Here is a 26,556-nt window from a genome sequence, read left to right on the forward strand (position 1 = left end):
GTTGAGCTGACAGCTGTGTCCCCCAAACAGGGAAACCATACAATTTCTGAGATTTCTAGAGGTCCTGGGGGCCTTACAGGGAGAAACAAGTTCTGTCTCTTTCCTACTTGGGAGGGAACAGAGCTAGTGGCTTCCTAGTAAGGGAAGAGAACAGAGACACAGAAGAGCTGTGGAACTTGTCTCCCTGCTTGCTCAGAGAAGCTGTTCTCATCCAGATGAATCTGAAGAGACTTTCTTACTGTGATCCTATTTGGACTGCATTGAAGGAAGTGGAGACTGGTCTTCTTTTGGTCCCTGATTTACAGGAGGATTGCCCCCAAACCTAGGTTGGAGACAACAGTCCTATTACAGTTCCTTTTTAATTTTCTTCTTTATTTAAACTTTTCCATAATTGTTGTTCCAGTGCAATTTTTCTAATATCACAAGACTTCATTATATTAGGGAGAAAAATACTTCAAATCTTACTAAGAAATAGACACACTGACCTCTTTACAAGACATTTATAATGCTGGAAAAGAGGCATACATTTTTTAATAGTGAGGATAATTAACCATTGGAACAATTTACCAAGGGTTGTGATGGATTCTCCATCACTGACAATTTTTAAATCGAGATTGGCTGTTTTTCTAAAAGACATGCTCTACGAATTATTTGGGGGAAGTTCTATGGCCTATGTTATATAGGTGGTCAGACTAGATGATCACAGTGGTTCCTTCTGGCCTTGGAATCTATTAATCTATTTGCCCCACACATGTAAAGAAACTGGCACAGACCCCTGCACCTGTGTTTCATCATATTTGCATTGGATTCCTATTTCACTAGGATTAAGTATAAATACTGATTTACATGAGAGACAGCTCAAAATTCTCTATAGCATATATGTCTGAAAACAGCAAATAAACTTTAATAAAACTTACACTGCAGATCAAAGGCTCAGTCCTGTTCTCCATGCAGTCAATGGGAGTTTTACCATTTACTTGAAAAATGGGTGTGGGATCAAGCCGAATTAATCTTTTGTTAGGGTTTTGGACCCACTTCCTCTGACTGTGTCCAATTATTAGAAATTTGTGGGCATAAAGTAATAATATTCTTTGACTAGATTTATAATTATAAACACTTAGATTGTAGATTTACCACTAGCTCCGAGGAAATGAGAGTGCATAGGTGCGCTGCCCCAGGAGCAGACCAGGGACTAAATTGTGACTGAGTTGCAATTCAATCCCTAATTTCATACACCTTGCTCTGGAAGTCGAAGTGAAGTAATCTGCAGCAATTTATTGTCTGTCACAGATTATACTGGATGGTGCATCGTGGGGAGTGCAGAGTCAAGGTCTCAACCACCTGAGGGTCAGTAGGAGGCCCAGAGAAGTTGTGCTCCAGTCCTGTGATGTAGCCATGGCAGGGAAATGTGAAATATCTTGCTCCCCAGCACAATCCTGTTGCACTCGTAATAGTAACAATGTTGACCTTAGGTAGTAGGTGAAGGTAATGCCTTCCTTAATAGGTTTCAGAAGTGTAGTTTGTAGTTGAATTCTGTATTTTGGCTTATGGCTCTTGGATCCCCTCAGCTAAAATATATTTTTATTTTTACTTTTACTTTTTAAAATCTTGGGACTGTTTCTGTGCTAGGGTTTGTGCTGGCAGTGTGAAATAGAGAAGTTTATAGACGATCTGACTCCTTTTGGTGAGACTGCTTCATATGAGCTGCAGGACTACATATCTAAGGATTTCTGGGATAGTGTTTATCTGCATTCACTGATCTGTATGAAGTCTTTGTTTTTGCTTCAATTTTCTCTTTATTGGGTTTATGTTTAAATGATAAAAAGTAGCCTTTTTAATGTTTGGTTTTTGTTTCTCCGATTTTAAATGCATACATAATTAAGATAATTTTTTAATGGAAAGGAAAAAAGTTATTGAACGTGACTGTAGTATCGATTCACATATACATATTAAGCTGAGTTCCTGCTTGTTTATTTAATTCCAGTTAGCACTGAATATTTGTGATATGTATATTTTTAACTTTATATAGTAACCAAGTCAATATTATTATATATGTATTAAAGCCATTCACATAAGGCTTGCTCCATGATTTTTTGGTGCCAAAGACTGAATTTATTAGGTCAGCCTATCCAAGAGAAAAGGACAAATATTTGTCCCCTTTATGAAAAGGCAAAAATACCCCAGTCCTTCCAGCTCCATGCTGTGGGTTTGTAGAACTACTCTGAGAAAGGAAAAATCTCACAAATGAGATCCACATACTGGATCCATCATTCCTTTCCCTTCAGACTCCACTGGGACAAAGCAGCCCTTAGGAATTTCTGTAGCACTAGAGCTGAAATAACTTGTTTGTGCCAGCCTCTAGTAGGAGAGAGAAGTGTGTTCAAATCTTTCAAAAGAGACTGCTTCAATGAGGCCTTTATCAGTTCTTCCCTGACTGGCTAACATTGAATCAGCCAAGGAGAAATTGTCCCTTAAATTAGGATGCTGGATGGAAATTTACTCAACTTGAGGAAGCTTGATGGAGTCTGTGACTCCTGGGAAGGAGCTATGAATGAGGAGAATGCCCCCTTCAAATCAGAGATAAGCAGCCAAGAGGCTATTTTGGATCGGAGAGGGCCCATAATTATTTTTACCACCCAAATCAGTAAAGCCTTATCTAAAGCTCCCTTAACTTTGAATCTTTCATTATTTAGACTCATTATTTTATCACTATTATAAGGATCAGATTAATTTACTAGAATATCAAGGGTATTAAAAGCCTTGCAAAATGAACTAAAATGCTTGCATTGCTGCAACATATGAAGGTATGCAAATTACTTATCTACAATGAACCAATCTTTACTATTTAAATTGCCTATGAAACTAAACAGAACGATTAAGCAGTGAACATGTTTAAAGAACATCTATCAACAACTTGCATTTTTCTTTGAATACTTTAAATTACTGATACTTCATTTCATGAACTGTCATTTGGGGGTTTGGAGTTTTTTTCTTTTTTTCATTTAGAAAAGAAAGTGCCCATTGGTATTAATGACAATTGTTATAGTTTTGTTTAGAATAGTTCTTTGAATAGATGGATGGTTGTTCAGTGAAAAGGTCTTGTGAATGGATTTCTGATTCAGATTTCATTTTACATTAAATACCCAAAACAGCATTCAATCAAGTTATGACTAAGGCATGGAAATGGACATAAAACCATCATCACTCTTTTCTTAACTCACTTTGATGTGTCTAGATGTCATTGAAATCTCATGTGTTCATATTTTGTTACCACATGCGCTGTATTGTTGGAAGCACAATAGGGAGATTTAAGAATGGGGAAAAAAAAATCTTTGCTCTGAATGTTCTTGCCTTACTTGGATGGAACTAAAACTATAATGTTTTGTAATGTTGCTCTTTGCATCAAAAGGAGCAGAAGTAAAAAAGACTTGTAATGGATACCAAATAAATAGATAATTTGGGTATTGACAGTGTGCTTGGTGCAGTACAGCATTTAGAAGAGACAAGGTTCTAGCAACAGTTATCTTATTATATAAATAACTGTAAGCACTGATTCAATCTCTTGTATACTGCAGGTTTCAGAGTAGCAGCTGTGTTAGTCTGTATTCGCAAAAAGAAAAGGAGTACTAGTGGCACCTTAGAGACTAATAAATTGGTTAGTCTCTAAGGTGCCACTAGTACTCCTTTTCTTTTTGTATACTGCAGATACAGTATTAGAGATTGCTGACATAGTAATGACTTCATATAATAGATTAATACCTCATCACTGTTATTTCAGTTTCATAATAGTGTCACTATATGTAAGTGTGATACCTATATATAGTGCCAATTTGCAGGGTAGCTCTATATTGTGTTGTGGAAGTACAAACAAGAATATACCAGACTGTCAATTGCACAGTAACCCCAACAATAGTAAACTAGATTACAGTAAGGATTGATTGACTTTAGGGCTTTATTTTAAAAACAGACTTTTTTTGTTAAACAGCTGAATAAAAAAAAAAGTCCAAATTCACCAGCCGTTCATTTATTTCTTTTTTCTACATCATAAGAGTTGAGCTGATCAGTTACAAAATTTGAATTATATTACTGATAGTTTTACATTTCAGAATTCATTCTGAACCTTTCGGCTTATTTTAGGTGTGTGTATATATATATATATATATTATATATACAAAGGCTCCTATCATCTTGCAATCTAAGCACCACCCTTAGATAATTTGACATATAAGGTTCCATCTTAAAAATTTCCATTTGATAGATTTGGCTAGACCCTAATACTGTGTATTTTTCGGAACTGTGTTATTCTCTTGGGATAAATCAACATACTAAAACTTTTCATTAAATTTTCAATCTTTTTGAGTGTTTGTCCCTATGTGGAGTGCAATTTATATGTAGTGCATTTTAGGTAGTTCATGTTCTCCATGCACTCAGTTCCAGAGAATTCTTCTGAGAAGTATCTGTTTGGTCCACACATGCACCCCTGCTCTCCTTGTGCTATTTACTGAGGGTATAAAGGGGCTGCTGCACTGCCGCAATCTCAGTTCTCTGTCACCACTTGTGGTCTGGGATGGAGCCTCAGTGCTCACTGGAACTCTTTGGCCTTTTTCCTGTAAATAGTTAGGAATGGTTAGTTTATAGTTTAGATTAGTGTATTTTGGGGTGTGGTGCTGTCACTGAGACTCCCCCTTGTGTATGCTAGTGATCCCTCCTCACACCCCACACGCTCCCTGTGTTCCGCCTGGGGGAAGCCCATATTCCTTCCAGGTTCAGTATTTGTAAGTCATTTCTGTGGACAACAAAGCAGTTGAGGGAGGTCTGCCTGGGATGCCAGCTGGTACGAGTCTCAGTGCAAAACCCATTGCCAAATTCCTTACCAAGATAGGATAGGGGTAGAGCCAGAGCCATGCTCTCTGCGTGAAGCTTCCCCACCATGCCCAGATGACTCAATGCCTTCCAGCATCTGATTAAATCTGTGGTGGAGACCCTTTATATTCCTCTGGAAGATATCCAGGAGGCTCCATATAGACTGCTGGACATTCTGCACAGCACAGGCCCAAGCAGGGTGGCTCTACCAATTAACGAGGCCATCCTTGAATCAGCCAACACACTCTAGTAGATGCTGGCCACCATAGCTCTGGGGTTCAAGTGAACAGAGAAGAGTTAATTTGTGCTCATTAAGTGATCAGGATACATTTTCTTTGACCTGGTCCTTAACTCACTGGTGATGACAGGGACAGGCCAGGTCTACATCTAATGAGAAGGAGGCTAAAAGAATAGTCCTCTTTGGGAGGAAAGAGCACTCACTGGCCTCCCTCTGGTTCTGGGTTTCAATCTGCCAGGCACTGATGGTCATGTACGACTTTACCATCTATAATAGGCTGACCAAATTCATAAAGGATAGTTGGAGCAGTTTCAGGTCCTAATTGATGAGGGGAAACTTGAATAGAGACAAGAGGCTAGTCAATTTCATTTTTGCTCTTTGTAAATTTCGTTTTCTGGTTCTCATATGCTAATACAATGCTGCAATATTTGCCTTGCAAACAGTGCTGAGGGATTTTTAAAGATTGCTTTAATTAGAATTTATTATTTATTATGTAAACAATGCTATTAATCTTGTTTTGAGCCAGATTTAACCCTAAGTTTTCTCTTCTGTTTTTCTTTAAGTAACAGGTGTGAAGGTTTTCCTACTATAGTTATTATTTTATGTAGTTATTTATTTAATACATTTTTGTCAGCTAAATCTTGCTTGTAAGAAGGAACCTTTTCTATGCCAAAACTCTTATTGAAATGAAGTTATATAGCTGGTATTAAAACTCTATAATTTTGCTTCTCTAGCATTACTGTGGTACTCTTGGAATTCCTTATAGAGGTATTCTTAGATGTGGGAAGTACTGTGGTACGGGTTGTAACTTGCAAACAGTATGTAAAGATTTCAATAATAATTGCTTTATAAATGTCTAAAAAATAGTTGTGTATAATAGAAGTGCCAGTAAACACTTAGCTGTGCAATAAAATATGAGTGTTATACTGATAAGTCCCCATGTACAACAGCATTTCTTCTTGGAATAGAAAGATATTTTTTATTTTCTTTATATATTTTTTTTCATTTTATGCACAGAATGAAACTTATTTAACCATTAATTTGAACTAATGTTGAGTATTATTTTCTAGGTATGTAGGTTAGGAGGAATCAAGCATCTGGTTGACCTTTTGGATCACAGAGTCCTTGAAGTTCAGAAGAACGCTTGTGGCGCACTGAGAAACCTCGTTTATGGAAAGTCGACTGATGAAAATAAAATAGCAATGAAGAATGTTGGTGGGATACCTGCCCTTTTGAGATTGTTAAGAAAATCTATTGATGCAGAAATAAGAGAGCTCGTAACAGGTATGTTTTGGAAAGGAAATAGCATGTGGTGAAGTAAATTATATTTCTCTGTGGCAGTTGAAGCTAAGTTATTTGGCTGGAAAATGCATGCTAACATTGCAGGATATCTATTAGAATTTTCTTTGTGCATTACTAATTTGGTCAATATATCAATCTAGATCATTTCATTGTGATTATTGTCACTTACTTAAATATGAGTTGTATATACCCACAGATACATTGTGAAAAATGTAGAATAACTAAACATCCAATTTGTGGATACATTTGATCCATAGATGCAGTCCTCGATTCCTGCATGTGACTGTTGCTGTATTAAGCTCTATTGTTGATCTTGTTACATTTTTAGGATTCTACTGACAACTATTTTAAACTTGATCTTGTAGAATTCCAAAAATGGACCCAGAAGTAAGCATGTATTTTGGTATTCTGGTTCCTTGTTTGACGTAGTGCTTAGATATTCTGAATTATTTAGCTTTTTTAGTATATAGCACTTCCTTGCTGATGTTTGTTGTTGTCAGTACCACAGTAGTTCTATTTTATACTTAAAGATTATCTTATAGAAATATTATAATTGTATTGGTAGATACTTGAATATATGTAGAGGCATACTATTATAGACATTTGTTTCTGTGATTAAATGCAATTTGAAATACACTAAACAGCTGTAAGTGTTAAAATGTGTTCAACACATATAACACTTACACAGCATTAGCGTTCAGTGTGTGAAACAAACATAAAGCATTCAGCAAAATGATGTGAAAGGTTGTTGAAATGTTACCTTAACCAACAGCTATGGTAAGTTATTTAACTGATTGACTATGGTGTATATACTGTAGCTCTAGAGTCTCAGCTACAGATGTTCCAACTTTTGCCAACTACATCTGGAAATGTATTATGCTTATCAATATGCCAGTGCACTTCTAAATATATCATGAGAGATAATAAGCATCAGTTGTTTTGGAGCAATTAAACAATGAAAATTTAAACTCTCTTGCATCTAGTTTTTAAAAAATCAACTTCCATTGTCTAAAATAGAACGCAGTTGTCTAAATCATCACTCTATTCATAAATCCAGAGGTATTTAATTGCCTTAAATCTAGTTGCTTAGATGTGTGTTTCTATGACAGCTTAAAAATTTAGTTGTCCAGTGTGCATCAGAGGGCTCTTGGCCTTTTGTGTAACCAATCCAATTGTTCAAATCAGAATGTGAAGCTAAATTTTGGACTGCATATCTCTTTTGTAATATGTAGTACTGTCATGGAAAAAGATGTTCTGAGAAATTGCTTGATATATGACAAAATGTTCCATTTGCAGTCTAGTGAAATGATTTTAAAAATGGTATGTTCCTACAAATATTCACTTCATTATATGCACTAAATGGAAAGTAAGTACACCTGGTTGTACATTTAATAAATCACAGCATCTTTGGTCACATCATACAAAGGAGCTCCATTTTTATCAGCACAAATTGCCAAGTAAAAAATAAACACACATGATTTATTATTTATGTAAAGATGATTTACGTGCTGATTTTATGGAGTTAGACATTAGAAGAGCATAAGAAAGCCACAGAGGTTTCACTTTCCTTTAACTGCTTTTGTTTCTGCGATTTGACAGCCCTTCTGTTTCTATGTAATTTTTTTCTTCCATTTAAAATTTTAATGTTCAATTTAAAATACCTGCAAAATACAGTAATAACTTGATAGGGCTTCATGTTAACTGGTAATAAAAATATCCTAAGCTATATAAACTCCTTATCCTTCAGATTTAGGAGCTTTTTCTACCAGTGGAGACAGGTTATTTAATTATTCTTAAACTAAAATGAGTTTAGCTTGTGTGTCATGTTGTATCAGATATGTGCTGGATACATCTGAACTGCAAAGTTAAGGATGGGTTCAGATTTTCAGTCATAGAAGGAATTCAATCTTATTTTGTATGAAGAATACACTATAATCTTTCACAAAATTACAGCATGTAATTTGTGAGTAAAAATAGAATTTTCAAATAAATCTATTCATTTCAGTTTTAATTAATTTCAAGTGGATGCTTTAAGAAAGGTGACCTTGAGTCTCATAGATTCTTCAGGCTCCTTTTTTTAAAAAACTACAAGTGGGATTTTCAAAAGTGCTGAGTGTTGGGCTAATTCTGCCCCTGTGGAAGTTAATGGCATTGACTTCAGTTAGAGCAGAGTTATATCAATGCTAAGCACTTTTGAAAAACCCACCGTATAGACTGTAGAAGGTCAGAGATTTTTTTATGACATTTTGAAAAGTATCAGTATATTAAAAAAAAATGTAAAGTGCTCAAGCAAAAATATCCAATAATTTCAATTATTCAGTTAACAATTGCAAAACCTAGAAATACAGAGCTATAGATGGCAAACCACACCCTAGCAGTGCCTCATCAATATATTCTTGCCTACACATAGCATGATACATGTTGAAAAATGTCTGTAGTACAGGTCTACTGGGTAATGCTATGGTCTCTCTTAAATTTCAGATAAATCCCAGCATTGTTAATTAGTGCTTCAAAGTGTTCATCACATTTCTTATTATACTGTGCCTCTCAGTTTAACACTTTCCTTCATTCTGTAATGAAGTACAAGTGTGCATTTTTTCATATGCATAAAAGGGTTTTCATGGGTTTTTTCCATCAAATAAATTCAGTCTCATTAGAAATCTCTCAGCACTAATTATGTTTGTTCCCTTTTTTTAAAAGGATTCCTATCGCCAGTGGTTTACTGTCTTTAACTACAGCACATATGTTCTAGCATAATTGGTTATGAAATCCTACCCTCCAGTGTCATTTCTTATGGCATGGGATGGATGCAAATTTTCTTATTATTCCAGATAAACTTAAGAATTATGTAGAGTGAATGTTTTTTATCTGTTTGGATTTTTTTTCTTCACTAGGAGGTATTGGCTTATGATTTTTGGCACACTGATAAAGGCAAGCCTTTGACTATGCAAATAGTTTCTAGAACATATCCAAAATTTTTAAAATCTGAATTCTGAAAACTTGAAATTTCAGGAAAAGAAAATTTCTCTCAGGAAAACAACCTGATCTGGGGAGAAATTGCTGAATGTTGAATAACTGGAACCTGCCATTATTTAAAAACAATATTAAGTGATATAATAAGGTGATTGAAAAGGCAGAAAAACTTGGAGATAGAAACCATATCCAGAACTAAATACAGAATCTGCTTTTGTGTTGATGTGTAAGGATCCTTCCTACGAGTTCCAAAGTAGCCCATTATTCATATTAGTGCAAAGAGTTGTTTATGAAAATTGTGTGAGTTTTGTTTGAAGCACACATTGCACAGTAATATTCCTAAAATAGTGGTAGCAAAGTTGATAAAGATATCAATTAATCAAAACAATTATTTTACTGAAACAAATATCCGAGGAGAGATTTTTCTGCAGAATGCTTAAAATTGAGGGACATTGCAGGAGATCATTCAGACATTATGATCTTTCAGATCATTCAGACATTAACATCTGTTCTTCAGATGCAAACATTCTTTCAAAATTAATTTTAAAAGTCTCCTTTTTTGTTAAACTAGGTAACCGTACAGAAGGTTTGGCATCAAACTGGGTATAGAAACTTAGCCTAACTGCATGTTCATACAAAGGAATTTTACTGTGTTAGAGATAGTTAAGACACTTAGGTTTTTGGCAGTATTGTTAAATTTTCTGTTATCAGCCTTATTAAAGATTTTTGTTGGAGGTCTGGAAGTTTGCTGTATCAATGTAAACTTAACTGTTTTGTACATCTATGTTCAAATCATTGGTAGGACTCATGGGCATACTGAAAAATAGTAAAACCTAGGAATAAATATGCATGTTCTGTGCCACATTAATATATCTCTGTGATGGGGTGTACGAGGCCATCATGGCCCCCTGCTGGAGGCTCCCTGGGTCCTACCACACCCTGCCTCAGGAAAGGAGCAGTGAAGGTAAGTCCTCGAGGCCTGCCTAGAGAGGCAGCATAGACACAGACAATCAGGGCCCAGCAGGCTCTGCTAGAAGGAGATACAGGGTCCGAGTAGGTATAGGGTGCTTGTTGCTGGTCGAGGAGCTCAGGAAGAGAATGAGAAGACATGTTCTGGAGGTACTTGCATGCAGGGAGGAGGAAGAGGATTTGAGAACTTCAGCCCTGAAGTCAGGGTGAAGAGAAAGAGGCCACCTGGGAAAAGGCCCAGGGAACAGCAGCAGTAAACTAAAGGAAGCAGTACATGGCTGCTGTGTGCAGGGTCCCTGGGCTGGGACTCCAGGTAGGGACCGGGCCCAGGGCCTTCCCCCGCTTCCCCAATCAGCCTAAGAGCAAAGTGGTCTAAGGCCTGGGAAGGACAAAGCTCTGTTGGAAAACGCAAGTGAAAGGCAGGACTTAAAGGGGCCCAGAGATGGGGTGAAGGCCCTGGAGATGGCAGACAGTGTGTTGAACTCTTTGCTACCCCAGAAGGAGTTCATTCATTTTAGTCTGCATGACTTGGCTGGAGAGCTGAGCCACTGAAGACCCATCTAGTAAGGTCAACAACCTACGGGCAGCACTTGGCACACGAGAACCTGCAGCATCGCACCTAGCTAACAGGAGACACTCACAAGAGGCAAGTGTCTCTGTCACAGTCTCCCCATAAAGAATTAAACAATTCAAGGATATCAGACCTTTCTTGAGCCTTCAAAATGGGACAAAACCATAACCACTGCATGTGATTTAAATACCCTGTGGTGGAAAAATTAGTAACATCATTTACCTAAACTACAACACTAATTCAAAACTAGTTATGAGCACTATGATTTTCAAGGTGTATTTCATTTATAATGCATACTTTTAATGCTGTTACAAAAGCTAGAGCAATAAGAATTAGTATACGCTTAGGAGCGGTTATTGATTCTAAATCAATCTATAGTCTCTGGGTTTCATTTTTAAGCATCAACAGTTAATAAAAAACAAAATAAAGTGAAGTTTGCAAACAATGAAATGAATATCAGCAAACTTTCCAGGAGCAAGGAAGTGAAAGAAAAAGGTGATTTTGCAAGTGATATCTAAGGATCTTTTCACCATGATATTTCTGCTACTATTGTATTCCTTGCCATTTTTGCTAACGTAAACAAAAAAGGTGGTGTGGGTTTCTGATAAACTGCTTTGTGGAGGTTCTAGATTTCATCAGTACACAAGGAATTGGAAATTACTTTGATACGTATTTACCTTGAAAGACTAATTAGATAACAAATAACAATTATAGAAATGGAGAGACGGGGTGGGGAGTGAAATAATGTCTGTCATAGGACCAACTTCTGTTGGTAAATGAAACAATCTTTTGAGCTTCCACAGAGCTCTTCTTCAGGCTCTGTCTGACCTCAAAAGGCCCTAGATACTTTATGTATAATGTTGCAGGCTAAAGTTATACTGACTATTTAAGCTCAATACATCATGTTGTTTTAAGAGTAGTAAGCATTTTAAACGGGGTCAGTGATGGGTTCGATGCTGAGGAGGAACGTTCTTCATGGGGGTTTGGGAACTGGGATGCCCTGAATGTTACCTGCAAGGCATTTTTAAGACCGGCAGAGTCTCAAGGAGTGTGCTGAGGAGGCGAACAGACTGGTGTGTCAGGGAGCTGGCACACAGTTTAAACTCCAGCAAAACTCTTTCTGCCTGAGGCAGAGGTGTAACACTGGCTCCTGGTCCTGGGGCACCCTGAGAAAGCATCACACAGGGATGGATAGATAGTGCTGAATCAGCAGGTTCAGGTCGGTGTTGCATGTTTGAATTTAATAACAATTCAAGACTGTCAAATAACAGGCTCAAATGGAATTATTTAATCAAATATTATCAATCAGAGATTAGTATAGTACTATACAGAATACTGAAAGAAGAGAGACATCACTTTTGGTGTCAGGTAAAGACTTGGCCTCTTTCTGTCTCCCCTCTATAACTGGTAAGTTTTCACAGATGGCAGTTTTCACTCCCCAACCTAGTTTTCAAGCCCTTTGTTCTTTTTATAGGGTATGAGACACAAACTCCTTTTTGGAGAGAAATTTTTTCCCCATAATTAATTTCACTATGTATTCTTTGTTTTTGACATTACTGATTAAATTTCTTTTATGGTGCTCAGTTTACCTAATTGATGAGGAAAAAGGAATCTCTAATCTGGTCATTATTTCTAAGAGCTGTAAAAACGGACAGTTTTTAATGAGTTAAAAACATCTTTCAATGGGCCATTATTTCATCTATTACAGAAAACATCTGCCATAAAAATTATCCCTTATCAATCACCCAGTTTTGTTTATTACATACTTCTGTAGACATTTTTGTAGTTTGAGGGTGTCTTTTCCCTGGACACCTGGATTCCCACATCTGAAGATGCTGAGGATAATTAGATACAGCTCAACACTCAATCACACAAAGTTCCTGAATACAGGTCACTCATAGGTTATAAACCAACACTCTGGCCTTACTATTCAAACACACTCTTTGCTAATACCATAAAGATTTTTTTGAGAATAATTAATGTGTGAATGAATTTAACATACAAAAAGGAAAAGAGGACTATAAGGGTTAGTATTTACTAACGATGGTGTTTCAGAGGGCAAGGTGGAAGGGACAGGGCTGTCCACTAAGATTCTTGGGTCTCAGCTTTATCTTCCTGTAATCACTCTGTTTACTGTTAGCCAAAGTCATTAGGAGTTTAGTTGGAGGAGCGTTCAGAGAGTAGCAGGCATATACTGGTACCTGATGGCCTGGGAAGACGGAGTCCCAATTTCTTGGACTCTGCTCCCTTCTCAGCCTGTGGCACAAAGAAATAGGAAGGAAATTGCTGTGAACACAAGGGGTGTGAGGTCTCTGTATTCAACCCTCACAAGAAGGAACAGATGTCTATGGTGAGTTACTCAGTAACAGGTTCTGCATGAGGCTGGAGCCAATGGTGAGTGGGCCACTAGGTCTGAGGGTCCTGGGGCAGGGCTCATTCTGAGCAGGCTCCAGCTCTGCTAGAAGGGCTGGAAGGAAAATGGGGGAGAGAAGGGAATGGGAAGACGAGGGTGAGGATTAAAGCAAATGGCCAGGCTGAAGGGGCAGTAGGGAAGGTCAGCATGAGGGCAGGGGACAGGCTGTGGAGGCTCTGGGTTGATGTCGTGAGGACAGGGCTTGGTTTGAATTTAGTGGACTCTTATGAGTTAGGCTGACAGTACAGAAATTGGCATTCTCTGGGTTTATCTACATTTGAATGGAATTTTGAATTAACTTGAGGTTTTTCAGGATAAATAGCACTGATAAACTTTGGGAAGAACACAAGTTTTCTTAATTATCTGGTGTCTCTTTCCACATTAATTGCTTCCGCTTTGGAAGCTCATTCACTCAAATTCAGAATGAGTCATTGCTCAGTGGGGTATAAGAGAATGCAATCTCTTCGTATCGTGGCATTGGGCCAGCCTGCAGGAGAATGCGAAGAGCTTGGGTCAGGAGATCAGGCTCTCTATTCCTGACTTTCCCATCTGTATGACCTGGGCCAGTCCCTTTCCCACACTGTTCTCTGCAAGGGGATAACGGCCTCAATCAGGGAGCAGACAAATCAGGGCTCTTTCTGAGCTGCACCTTGTCTGCTCTGCAAAACCCCTGGACATTTCCTGTTGTTGTTTAAAATCTCCCCCAGACACAGAACAGAGACTGAAGAAAGCCTTTGTCCAGGAAAACTCGGACGTATGGTAGGTAACCCTATCCATGTTCCCCCCCACCTCCTGTGAGCCATGGGTCAGTCGTAAGCAGTACAAATACAGAGGTGTGGGGATTTGGTTGGTTTTTTTATTTTATTTTATTTATTTTTTACTTGTTTGGGATTGTACATGAGTACGAGGGCTTGCCTGCATGCAGGAATTTGCAGGATCAAGGCCTTAATTTGTATTTGACAATGGGTAAAAACTAGTTTTTTTTAAATATTAGTTAAATGGCTGTTGTTCATAAAACAGTTTGATGTATTCATCTTAAATAGTTAAGTGGCACTTCAAAATAACTTTAGCCCTAAGCATTTTATCTTTAAAGCAGTACATATAATTTTATTCAAATGTATATAGCAGCCTTAGTTGTTTTTCTGTTTTTTCGAAAGTAAATTTAATATTGAGTGATGTGACCATCCTTCTATCAGTTGTATTCAGTACTGCATTTGCCTGCTGTTGATCACTTCCTTATCAATTTTAGGTTAATCAAATAGTAACATGTATTAAATAAAATAAGTAATGTACAAAATCATTTGTAATAATCAAAATATGAAAATAAATTATTTTTAAAATAACCTCAAAATATTCAGAAACATTTAGTGCAGGAGTGACAAAGGTCTTGATCTAGCTGAATGCAGCCTCCATTGCTGCTGACCCATTGCTTTGGTGCCCTTTTAAGCTCTGCAGTCAAAGAGGCTAGTCAGTTGGATGGGGAGGGGGGTTATGCTTCTTTGGTACGTGCAGTACATTTTATTAGGCATTCTGCAACAACTATTCCTAAGTGTAGTCTTTGACTCATTCCAGCTTAACTTCCATAATAGGCATTAACTATATCAGGTGGGGCTCTGCTGATCATACTCAGAAATTCCTCTTTCTGTCCTCAAGTTCCCCACACATAGACAGTATGTGTGTAGATACTTTCTTAGACACCTGGAAATGGCAGGCTAATCTATTCTATTTTAATTTACTTACCTCTCACTAGGTTGGGTTATCCTGTGAATTTCAGGAGCTTTTGGGTCTTATACAGTAGAAAAATATCCATAAGAGTACAAAATCCAGATTATATATTTTAGAATCCAGATGCAGTTTTTAATAATTACTGACTTATCCACCAAGAGAGCTCTGCCATGAACTGACAATTCAAATCTGAGAACTAGTGTAAAATTTCTCAAGAGGGGAGCCAGCCAGTAGCAACATCAACAAATTGAGTCCCTTCTACTTCTCCCATATTATTACTGTGATAGGAAGCCCTGCTTCTGCCTGGGAGAGATGGCTGTCAGTGAATGAAGAGAGTGACAGAAATCATAAATTGAGACTTCTACTTTATGTAGTCTGATTCATTTGGGTGATGGATTGTTGGGGACAGGAGGTGGGGGATGTTTGCTTGTTTGTAAAGGGGCAGTAGTACTGGTATTTTATGAGGCTGTGAATGGTTGGTGGATTTTGAAGGTGTGTTAATTGTAGTGTTTTGTCCCGGACTCTGTGTGTGCTGTGGGAAAGACAGAGAGAGTAGCACCAGAGAGGGTGAGGAGCTGTGGCCAGAAGCCAGGAGGGGAAGTGCAGTGTGAGAGGCCAGAGGGGAGCTGCCTAAAAACACAACAACACGTGTGTGAGAGCCAGCAAGCTCAGAACAGTACAGTAGAGACGGTCAGTACAGAAAGCGGAAAACCCACTGTGAAGCAGTGACAGACCAAGCCAAGCAGGACCCCATAAAGGGGCATGAACAACAGTACTAGAAACAGGATGGGCCTATAGGGAGTGTCTGAGACATGCTGTAAAGGGAATGAGAGACAGTCACAGAGACCCTAGCTAGGGAGAGTAAATGGAGTAGGTGGGAGGAGGCCAAGCTGTGGGATCCCAGTAACCCCTCTCCCCATACTGCTCTGAGACCAGCCAGGCAGGGAGTTGTAAATAGAATCGGCCTGGGGAGTTCCTAGCAGCCTCTGAGCCAGGGAGAGGCTGGAGAGTCCTGTGGGGTAACTGCAGCCAGATCTGTGGAGGCTTTCCCAGTCCAGTCCCAAGGCAAAGATATGCATGAGCTGTGCACCAGACAAAGGCAACCCCACCTTGCAGCAGGCGGGGTAGTCCTAAGCTCAGAAGAGGACATATTTTTTTCTTTTCTCTTTTTCTCCCCATTTTTGACACTGGACTGCCAGGTCGGTGAGCAGACTACTCCCCCAATGAGTATTCAGCAAGTGCATTCACCCACTTAGGAGGTGGGTCTTCACTCACCCACACCTACTGGGGAGAAAGAGACTTACTGTTTAAAGGATGGAGGGGGTTGTATGTATACCTACAGAGTATAAGGATTGCTTTAGTATATTTAAAACCTTTGACCTGCTTAGTATATTTTGAAGCTGGCTAACAAATTTTCTCCTGTTTTTAGGCTGTTCCTGGGAAAGATAACTCTTTGATTTTGATCTGCTATTTTGTGTGTGCCCCATTTTAAACAGTTCAGTTCAAGATATAGCTACTACCCCAGTTAAGAGTATGTTAACTCTTTTCTAGTAACTGGTTGGAAGCACCCCACCTCATAGACACATCTGACGTGGGTAAGAGGAGCAACTGGGGAGGAGGTACTGTGACGAAAGGGCGAGGCAATTTGGAAGCTCCTTCGCCATAGTCTCCAGTTTTGAAGCTCAGTCCCAGGATCTCACAAGCAGCTGTGATGTCCCTCAAAAGGGAGGGTAATTGGTAATTTGGTTGCAGCCTTAAACCCAATTCCAGAGTGTTCTAAGGACCCAGTAGGCAAGGTCCTGCTGGTGTAACCTCACTAGGTAGATCCAGGGGAAAAAAGTCCCCTAAAATTACTAGTGTCTTACCTTCTCACAAGTGGGAAACTACACCCAGACTCTTCCTCTTGATAACATTGGGGGTCATGAAAGACTGGTTGTTTCCCATCCCACAGGAATAACTTAGGGTGGGGTAGGGTCCCGTTTTACAATACCCCTGTGCCTAATCCCATTAAACAGATATGATGTAGCTTTTGATGATACTGTTCTATGGTCTGTACTGAATCTGCCTACTCGACACCGTCCTCCGTAACTGAGATACTGCTCAGGAATCTCTTAATGTGGAGCACTCATAGGGGCACTGCTCGAAGAAGGAGAGATTACTTACCTTGTACAGTAACTGGAGTTCTTTAAGCTGTGTCCTCCTTTGGGTGCTCTACTACCTACCCTCCTTCCCATCTGCCTCGTAATCGTTTTACCACATTTTTGTGGTTGAAAAGAGATGGGAGTGGTGGCAGGTCTGCCCTCCCATTCCACTGCCCATATACCCTCATACCAGAGTATGAGGATGTCTAGGGCGCAGGCATGGCCCTGAAGACACTGCTAATTAAAAGCTTCAGTCAAGAGCACACAGGTGTGCATACTTCCTGACATCAAGCACCCGTAGGGGGACACATCTCTAAGAACTCCAGTTACTGTATAAGGTAAGTAACCTCCTTCTTCACCAGTTGTAATTTTCAAATGGTCTTCAAGTGTAGCCCAGTCGAGCACATTTTAGTAATGTTTTCTAGAAGTCACAAAAATCTGTATTATAGTAACAAAGTCCAAAACCAAAGGGAAAGGTCTAAAGTACATAACTGGATACATGTTCAACAAGGTGGTGTTTGTGACTGACACCACCTAGGGAACTACAAAAGGTTGGGATCCCAGAACACTCCCAAACTGCAAACTTCTTGGGCAAAAAGTGGACACATCCTCAGCATCTTCTCCAGAATGAACTCCAGCCATCTCACCTTTATCCACAGCTTAAGTTTGAGTTTAAACAGGTAAAGGACAAACTTAGCACCATCTGGGCCCGATGATGCACATTTAATTTGCAAACTGGTGGCTCACAAGGGTATCATCTCACTATCTTACCACAGGAACATCAAATACACTTTGATTCAATCTGGTGGCAAAACAGAGCTTTGCAGAGCCCCCACACAAGAGATTCTTAGGTCAGAGGAGCAACTATTTAAAAACCCTTTGCCACCTCTCAGACAGGAATAAAACTACTTGCGTAATACCATCCATCCCAGACACCGAATCTGCTGGCAAGTTTTTTTTAAAAAAGCCCTCACGGTTAACAGTATAAGAAGTTACTGAAAGATTTAAAAGAATCATCATGAATACCTATTCATGGTCCATTGCCAGAAGTTTGTCACCTCACAGTATTAGTGCAGGTCTTAAACCAGAATGAATAGTATGAATGAAAATTTAAGGATTCTAGATGACAGAGTTGCCCTTTTTGCAACCTTCTCAATACTCTTGTCTCCAAAAGGATAGTTAAAGACAAGGCAATAGTTGGAGAGAATTTCCAATATCAAGAAATGGCTTGTTGAGTACAGGCCTGGTATTCACTCATTTGAGAAATGTTGGCATCCTATCTTCCACAGGGAGGTATTAACCTTAACTGTCAGAAAAACCAATATGTCCCCACTTGCTTTTTATGAGCAATGAGGAAAATGAGTCCAACTCTCAGCTTATAGATTAAAGCTCCCCTAGTACTTTCCTAATCTGTCAGCAAAACTGTCTGAATCCCAGATAGAAGATTGTATTTAACTTGTTCCCTCTAGAAGCAGAAATTCTCCCATGACAGCAACCAAGCCTGCCCAAATCAAGTCAAACCTGTTCTTGAAGTAAATGGAAAATTACTTACTATGCAGAAAAGTTGATTGTTTCCAAGTGGCTTCAACAACCAGGATTCAACAGACTGTCAACCACTCAAAATTATTGCATCTTGTTGTACTTCAAAAAAAGTTTACTATTTTTAATGCAATAGTGCACAGACAGTCCAAGCAGGATTAGGATCCCACTGCGGTAGGCATTGACAAATCACACAAAGAGACTATCATAGTCTTGAAAAACTTAAAAGCTGTAACTAGGAAACAACTTTTAAAAAGTGACAAGCTATTTACTTCAATATGAATGAGTGGAAATATTCATCTACTGTGGAATGCAGTCACGTTATTTTCTGAATTTCTATGCCTGACAGACCAAAAAAAGTAGGAATGAATATTCTTGTACAGTTGTTTCATTCTACTGTGGTTCACTGAAATAACTTTTTTAAACTATGTCTCCTCATCTAATTTATTACTAGGTTTCACTGAATGCTTTATTTTCTAACTAATTTAGTAAACCGTAGGTTAAAAAGCTCCCACACTCCTCCATACAATTCAGTTAAATTCCTGCATTTTATGTTGCATCTTTACCTTTGAAAGAAGCTGGGCCTGATTATGTTTCCAAAGGTTTTGTAAAAACTCTCAAGTATGAATCACAACCATTTCTTATCATTTGAGAACATTCTTGTGTATTCTTTGTTATATTTGAAGAGTTAAGACTAGGTAGAAATCTATGACAGTAATGAATTTTTCTGTTAACAATTCACAATTATCAATTGCTATGGTAATATTTTTTTAAATCAAAAGATACTTTTGGTTTCAATTTTATTTTTACTTGATGTCTGAAGACCCAGTAACATTGTGAAATGCATGTCTGAGATGTCTTAAATGCATGGATGAAAAGCAGGAGAGTATTGAACCCAGAAGAAATGTCATTGATTTGTTACCAGACAGTTCATTTCCAGTACTGATGATTGCAAGTGAGAAAACATCAAACTGTCTGAAATCATTATGCTTTTAAAACAGTGTTTGTTGGAGATGTTGCTCTTTGAAAAGGAGTGATCCAGAGAAATCCTGGAGAATGTTATGAGAAGTAAATATCTGGCCCTTTCTTTATAAACTATGATAGGATCTAGACACCTTTTAAACACTGATGCAGTATTGTCTGGCATTTGTCCACAGAGCTGTAATTTACCTTTATTTATGCAAATATGATGTATAGAACACTACAATATGTTATTAATTACATCTGAGATATAAATTAATAAATTACAAAGAAGTTTTGCAGGGAGTAGTTGATGGTGAATACATCCATTTCACACTCATACCATACTCGAGAAATATGGTGATATATTACCTGGATCTGTTCCCTTTCTCCTTTTATCATTAAAGATCCTAAGCCAAATTCTGACCCCTGCAAAAAGCCCAAATAGTCCTTCTCTCCTTCCCAAGGCACATTACAACATGAGTGGAGACACTCCACAACCAATATTTAATCCTCAAGAATTCAGCAGAATTACAGAGCCATAGAAATGTAGGATTGGAAGGGACCTTGATAGATCATCTAGTCCAGTCCCCTGCACTGAGGCAGGACTAAGTATTATTTAAACCATCCCTGACAGGTATTTGTCTAACCTGTTCTTAAATATCTCCACTGACAGAGATTCCATAATCTCCCTAGGTAATTTGTTTTTCCTAAGGTCTAACCTAAACATCCCTTGCTGCAATTTAAACCCATTACATCTTGTCCTGTCATCCATGGTTAAGGATAAAAAATTTATCACCCTCCTCTTTATAACAACCTTTTATGTTCTTGAAGACTGTTACCATATCCCCCTTCAGTCTTCTCCAGACTAAACAAACCCAATATTTTAATCTTTCCTCATAGGTCATGTTTTCTAGACCTTCAGTCATTTTTACTGCTTAACTCTGGATTTTCTGCAGTTTGTCCACATCTTTCCTGAAATGTGGTGCCCAGAACTGGACATGGTATTCCAGCTGAGGCCTTATCAGTGCTGAGTAAAGTGGAAGAATTACTTCTCATGTCTTGCTTATAGCACTCCTGCTAATACATCCCAGAATGATGTTTGCTTTTTTTTGCAGCAGTATTACATTCATAGATTCATAGATATTTAGGTCAGAAGGGACCGTTATGATCATCTAGTCTGACTTCCTGACCTTGTTGGCTCATATTTAGTATGAGAACCACTATAACCCCCAGATCCTTATCCCCCAGTAGTCCTTCCCAGTCAGTCATTTCCCATTTTGTATTTGTGCAATTGATTATTCCTTCCTAAGTATAGTACTTTGCCTTTGTCCTTATTGAATTTCAGACCAGTTATTTCAGACCATTTTCCCAGTTTGTCAAGATCATTTTTAATTCTAATCCTGTCCTCCAAAGTGCTTGCAAGCACTCCCAGCTTGGTATCCTCTACAAATTTATAAGTGTACTCCCTATACCATTGTCCAAATCATTTATGAAGATATTGAATAGAACCAGACCCAGGACAGATCCTTGCGGGACCCCACTAGACATGACCTTCCAGCTTGATTATGAACCATTGATAACTACTCACTGAATATGCTTTTCCAAACACTTGTGCACACAGCTGATACTAGGTTCATCTAGGCCGGGGTGGGCAAACTTTTTGGCCCGGGGGTCACATCAGGGTTGCGAAACTGTATGGAGGGCCAGGTAGGGAAGGCTGTGCCTCCCCAAACAGCCTGGCCCCTGCCCCTATCTGTCCCCTCCCACTTCCCACCCCCTGACTGCCCCCCTCAGAACCCCCATCCCAGCCAACCCCCTGGCTCCTTGTCCCCGACCGCCCCCACCTGGGACCCCCCCACCCCAATCACCCACCAGGGACCCCATCCCCTGACTGCCTCCCCCCGAACCTCTGCCCCATCCAACCGCCCCCTGCTCTCTGTCCCCTGACTGCCTTCAGGGACCCCCTGCCCCTTATCCAACCCCCCCGCTCCCTTACCATGCTGCTCAGAGCAGCAGGAGCTCACAGCCATGCTGCCCGCGCTGCCCAGCAGGAGCGGCGGCCCAGAGCGCTGGCAGCGCGGTGCGGCGGCGCTGCTGTGGGGGAGGGGCTGGGGGCTAGCCTCCACGGGAGCTCAGGGGCCGGGCAGGATGGTCCTATGGGCTGGATGTGGCCCGCGGGCCGTAGTTTGCTCACCTCTGATCTAGGCTATATTTCTCTAGTTTGTTTATAAGAAGGTCATGTCAGACAGTATCAAAAGCATTATTAAAGTCAAGAAAGATCACATCTACTGCTTCCCCCCCATCAGAGAAGGATATTAGTAGGGCCCTACCAAATTCACGGCCATGAAAAACACGTCACTGACACTCTTTTGTGTGATTTTGCCCCATATTATATAGATTTCACGGGGGATACCAGCATTTCTCAAATTGGGGGTCCTGCCCAAAAGGGAGTTGCAAGGGGTGTCACAAAGTTATATTAGGGGTGGTTGCGGTATTGCCTCCCTTATTTCTGCACTGCCTTCAGAGCTCGGTAGCTGGAGAGTGGCGACTGTTGACTGGGCACCCAGCTCTGAAGGCAGCGCCCTGCTAGTGCAGCACAGAAGTGTGACAGTACCATACCTTGACGTCCTTACTTCTGTGCTGCTGCTGGCAGTGGGTCTGCCTTCAGAGCTGGGCCCTCAGCAGCCACCACTCTCCAGCTGCTCAGCTCTGAAGGCAGTGTCACCACCAGCAGCAGTGCAGAAGTAAGGGTAGCAGTACTGCACCCCATCTACAATAACCTTGTGCCACCCCCAGCTCCTTTTTTGGCCAGAACCCCTACAACACTGTGAAATTTCAGATTTAAATAGCTGAAATAAGGAAATTTACTATTTTTTTTTTAAATCCTATGTCCATCAAATTGACCAAACTGGACCGTGAATTTGGTAGGGCTCTAGATATTAGGTTGGTTTGACTTGTGCTTGACAAATCCATGTTGACTGTTACTTATCACCTTATTTTCCTTTAGGTGCTTACAAATAGATTGCTTGATTATTTACTCCATTATTTTACAGGTACCGAAATTAAGCCGATTGGTCTATAATTCCTTGGGATGTTTTTATTCCCTTTTTTATAGATAGGGACCTCAACCCCTTTTCCAGTCCTCTGGGATCTGTCCCATCCTCCACGAGTCTCAAAAATAATTGTTAATGGCTTAGAGATCTTTTTAGCCTGTTCCTTAAGTATTCTGGGATGTATTTCATCAGGACCTGTCAACTTGAAGACACCTAACTTGTCTAAGTAATTCTTTTTCCTATTTGAGCTTCAGATCCAACCTTTTTACAGAGATGTTCACTAGGTTAGCCATCCAATCACTACTAACATTTTTGGTGAAAACTGAAACCAAAAAGTCATTTAATACTTTGGCCATTGCTGCGTATTTTGTTACTGTCTTTCCCTTCTCATCGAGTAATGGGCCTGCCCTGTCCTTGGTATTCCTCTTGCTTCTCATGTATTTGTAAAAGGCTTTCTTGTTGCCCTTTATGTCTCAACCTAGTTCAATCTCATGGTGTGCCTTGGCCTCTTTAATTTTGTCTGTACATGCTTGCGTTGTTTTTTACATTCAGCCTTCATAATTTGATGTAGTTTCCACTTTTTTCCTGGTGTAGCAAGGGTGTTCTCTTACCAGACTTCCTCTCTTTCCTACACATTGGGATAATTTGCTCTTATGCTCCAATTAAAATCTCAAAAAACTGCCCACTCTCCTGAACTTTTTTCCCTTAGATTTACTCAACATGGGATCTCACCTACCAATTCTTTGATTTTGCTAAAGTCTGCCGCCTTGAAGTCCATTGTCTATATTTTGCTGTTTTCCCTCCTACCATTCCTTAGAATCATTAACTCTATCATTTCATGATCACTTTCGCCCAAACTGCCTTCCACTTTGAAATTTTCAACCAGTTCCTCCCTATTTGTCATAATCAAATCTAGAACAGTCTCTCCCCAAGTTGTCTCCAGTGTATTCCAAGAATTTGTTGGATAATCTGCGCCCTGCTGTATTATTTTTCCAGTAGATGTCTAGCTAGTTTGAAGTCCCCCTTCATCACTAAGTCCTGTGTTTTGGATGATTTTTAGTTGTTTAATAAAAGCCTCATCCATCTCTTCTTCCTTGTTAGGTGGTCTGTAGTAACCCCTTGTTTTTACCCCTTTTATCTTTACCCAGAGACTTTCAACACATCTGCCTCCCACTTCTATCTCAACCTCAGTGCAAGTGTATACATCTTTGATATGCAAGACAATGCCATCTCCCTCTTTTCCCTGCCTGTCCTTCCTGAACAATCTGTGTTCTTCTGTACCAATATTCCAGTCAAGTGAGTTCTACCACCAATTTTCTGTGATGCCAACTATATTGTAATTGTGATTATTCACTAGTATTTCTAGTTCTTCCTGTTTATTCCCCATACGTCTTGCAATAGTATACAGATATCTAAGATGTTCATTAGATTTCCCCTCTGTGTTCCCTCTTGTCTCTTCTTTGTCCCTGTTATGATTGCCACCCAGATTCGGATCCTTCACCCAGATTTCCATGTTTTGGACTTATCTGTGGGCTTTTGTCTCCTGCCCCCACCAGACTAGTTTAAAGTCCACCTCACTAAGTTACCCAGGCTGTATGTGAAGATACTCTTCCCCTTCCCTTATCAGCGGACCTCCATCTTTGCTCAGCAGTCCTTCTTCTTAGAACAGCATCCCATGGCTGAGGATGCTGAAGTCTTGGTGACACCATCTGTGCAACCATGCATTCACCTCCAGAATGTGTCTGTCTCTGGCTGGGACTTACCCTTGACTGGAAGGACAGATGAGAACACCACCTGCTCCCCCAACTCCTTCACCCTCATTCACAGAGACCTGGAGTCACTTCTGATCTGCTCAGGGTCATACCTCGCAGTATCTTTAGTTCCCACATGGATGAGCAGCTAGGGTAGTAGTCACTGGGTCGGATGATCCTCACCAATCCTTCCATAATGTGTCAGATAAAGACTCTTGGCAGGCAGCAAACTTCCTAGGATACCAGGTCAGGCCAGCACTGGATCCCTATGTTATCCTTGGAAGGGAGTCATCGATCACCACCACCACCCTTTGTTTCCTCTTGAGAGTGGTGGTCATAATGTTCCCAGCACTGATGGTACATGGCTTCTCCTCTTCCACCTTTGGGAAAGATTCCCCATCTCACATTGCCAGGGCAGCATACCATTTTTTTCTCTCTATGGATGGTGGGTTGAGAACAGAAGTGGAGCACGGCCTGCTGCCGGAAGTAACCAACAGCCAGCCTCCTCCCTCTGAAGAGGCCATTTCCTCCCCGGTAGTGCTACTGCAGTCCCCTCCAGCTGGATTACTTCCTCAGCCTTGGAGTTCTCTGTATGGATGTGTTCAGTGAATTTCTCATGTGCTCAGTCTAGCCAGCTCTTCCTGTAGTTCTCCCACCTGTTTTCGGAGAGATTCTACCAGTAGACACCTCTCTCACTTGATGGTACCCCCACCAAGGCTTTCTATGATGAGGAAATGCAGGCCACAAGTCTCTGCAAATCCACACCAAGACCTGGGTAGTGGTATCCATGGTCAGTTTTTCCATCTGAACACAGATGCAGGAGCAGTGCTGGCATTGGCAGTGTGACCTTTCCTGAGCCATGCTGATTTTATTCTTTCTCCCTCCTACAAACTCCCTGGAGTGGCTTCAGTGCTGCACTCTGTCATCCAGGATGTGGCTTCTGAGAAATGGGAACAAGTGTACATAGCCCATTAGCCACTATTCCATGGCATGGAAATGCCCATTTTTCCATGCCTCGTGGTTGATGCCAAGGCCTTATCTTCCCGTATTATCATAGCTGTAGTGACATTTCCAACAGAAAGTGGGTCTCATTGCACAAGGCTTGAGGTCACAGTAATTGTCATTGGGTTTTCATCCTTTTGCCACATTCTTTTGAGCTGAATCATCCTCAGAGTCTCTTCTTGTTATATCACTACACGTGGGAAGATCCATGTATGTTTCCACTGTCAGTTTGTGCCACAAGCGGCACCATAATTGGGATCTCAAAGTTTGTCTTTGTACTTAACTGACAGACCTTCCCTTACAAAGGTCTCTAAACCTCCAGAAAGGTAATGTGATATTAGAACACTGAATCCCTTAAGGATCCTTCTTCCCCAGTTTCCTTGCTCCTCTGTGTAGTCATCATCATCCTCTCACTTTAGTTTTACTTCCCAGAATTAGGAATTTCATTAGTTCTCATCTTCTTCTTGCAGGAAGTCCCTTTGATCTAGAGGATCCTTTTCATCCTGTCAGAGAGAGAGTCCCAGTAAGCAGACCTCTTTCTGCTGGCCCAGGATTGATACTTTCTGCTTCATTTCTGTGGGTGAAAATCTCATATCGTGTGTTGGAGTCGGGGGGCCTCCTCTTCACATACCAGGAAAGGAACATGATCAGCTCCAAGTGTACAATCAGATTCCTTCCAGACTCGGATCCATTGTAGTTTTACTCAACTGTTTGGCTAGTATCCTAGAAGAGCTATCTGCCTATTTCTTTCTGGTTGGAGAGAAAGGGAGTTTTTCTGCAGGTTCTCCCTGAGAAATTCTATGTGGGTTTTTTCTGTCCTGTTCTAAACTTCTGCCTACACAATCTCAAGATTTGTCAGTCTTCATTTCAGATAGAAATGCCCAAATCCAGTCTCTAAGTCAGTGTTTTTCAACCTATTTACCATTCTGGGCTTCATCCAATACTACCTGTATGGCTCTGTGGATGTCACATGGGCCACAGCCATGTGCTGATTGGACCACGGGTTGAGAACCACTGCTCTAAGCCATCCTGACTTCACTGTTCAGTGGCCCT

General features: G+C 40.1%; 1 protein-coding gene across 10 annotated transcripts in view; it reads left to right on the forward strand.

Annotated features, from left to right (window-relative positions):
* PKP4 (plakophilin 4) overlaps positions 1 to 26,556 on the forward strand; it is a 246,876-nt gene that overhangs the window by 173,665 nt on the left and 46,655 nt on the right. For all 10 annotated transcript variants that reach the window (XM_037912431.2, XM_037912434.2, XM_037912432.2 and 7 more), the window contains one exon: positions 6,172 to 6,385. In XM_037912431.2, the coding sequence (XP_037768359.1) occupies positions 6,172 to 6,385 (214 nt within the window). The remainder of the gene's footprint in view (positions 1 to 6,171; positions 6,386 to 26,556) is intronic.

Source organism: Chelonia mydas, chromosome 11, assembly GCF_015237465.2.
Source record: "Chelonia mydas isolate rCheMyd1 chromosome 11, rCheMyd1.pri.v2, whole genome shotgun sequence".
Taxonomy (NCBI): domain Eukaryota; kingdom Metazoa; phylum Chordata; order Testudines; family Cheloniidae; genus Chelonia; species Chelonia mydas.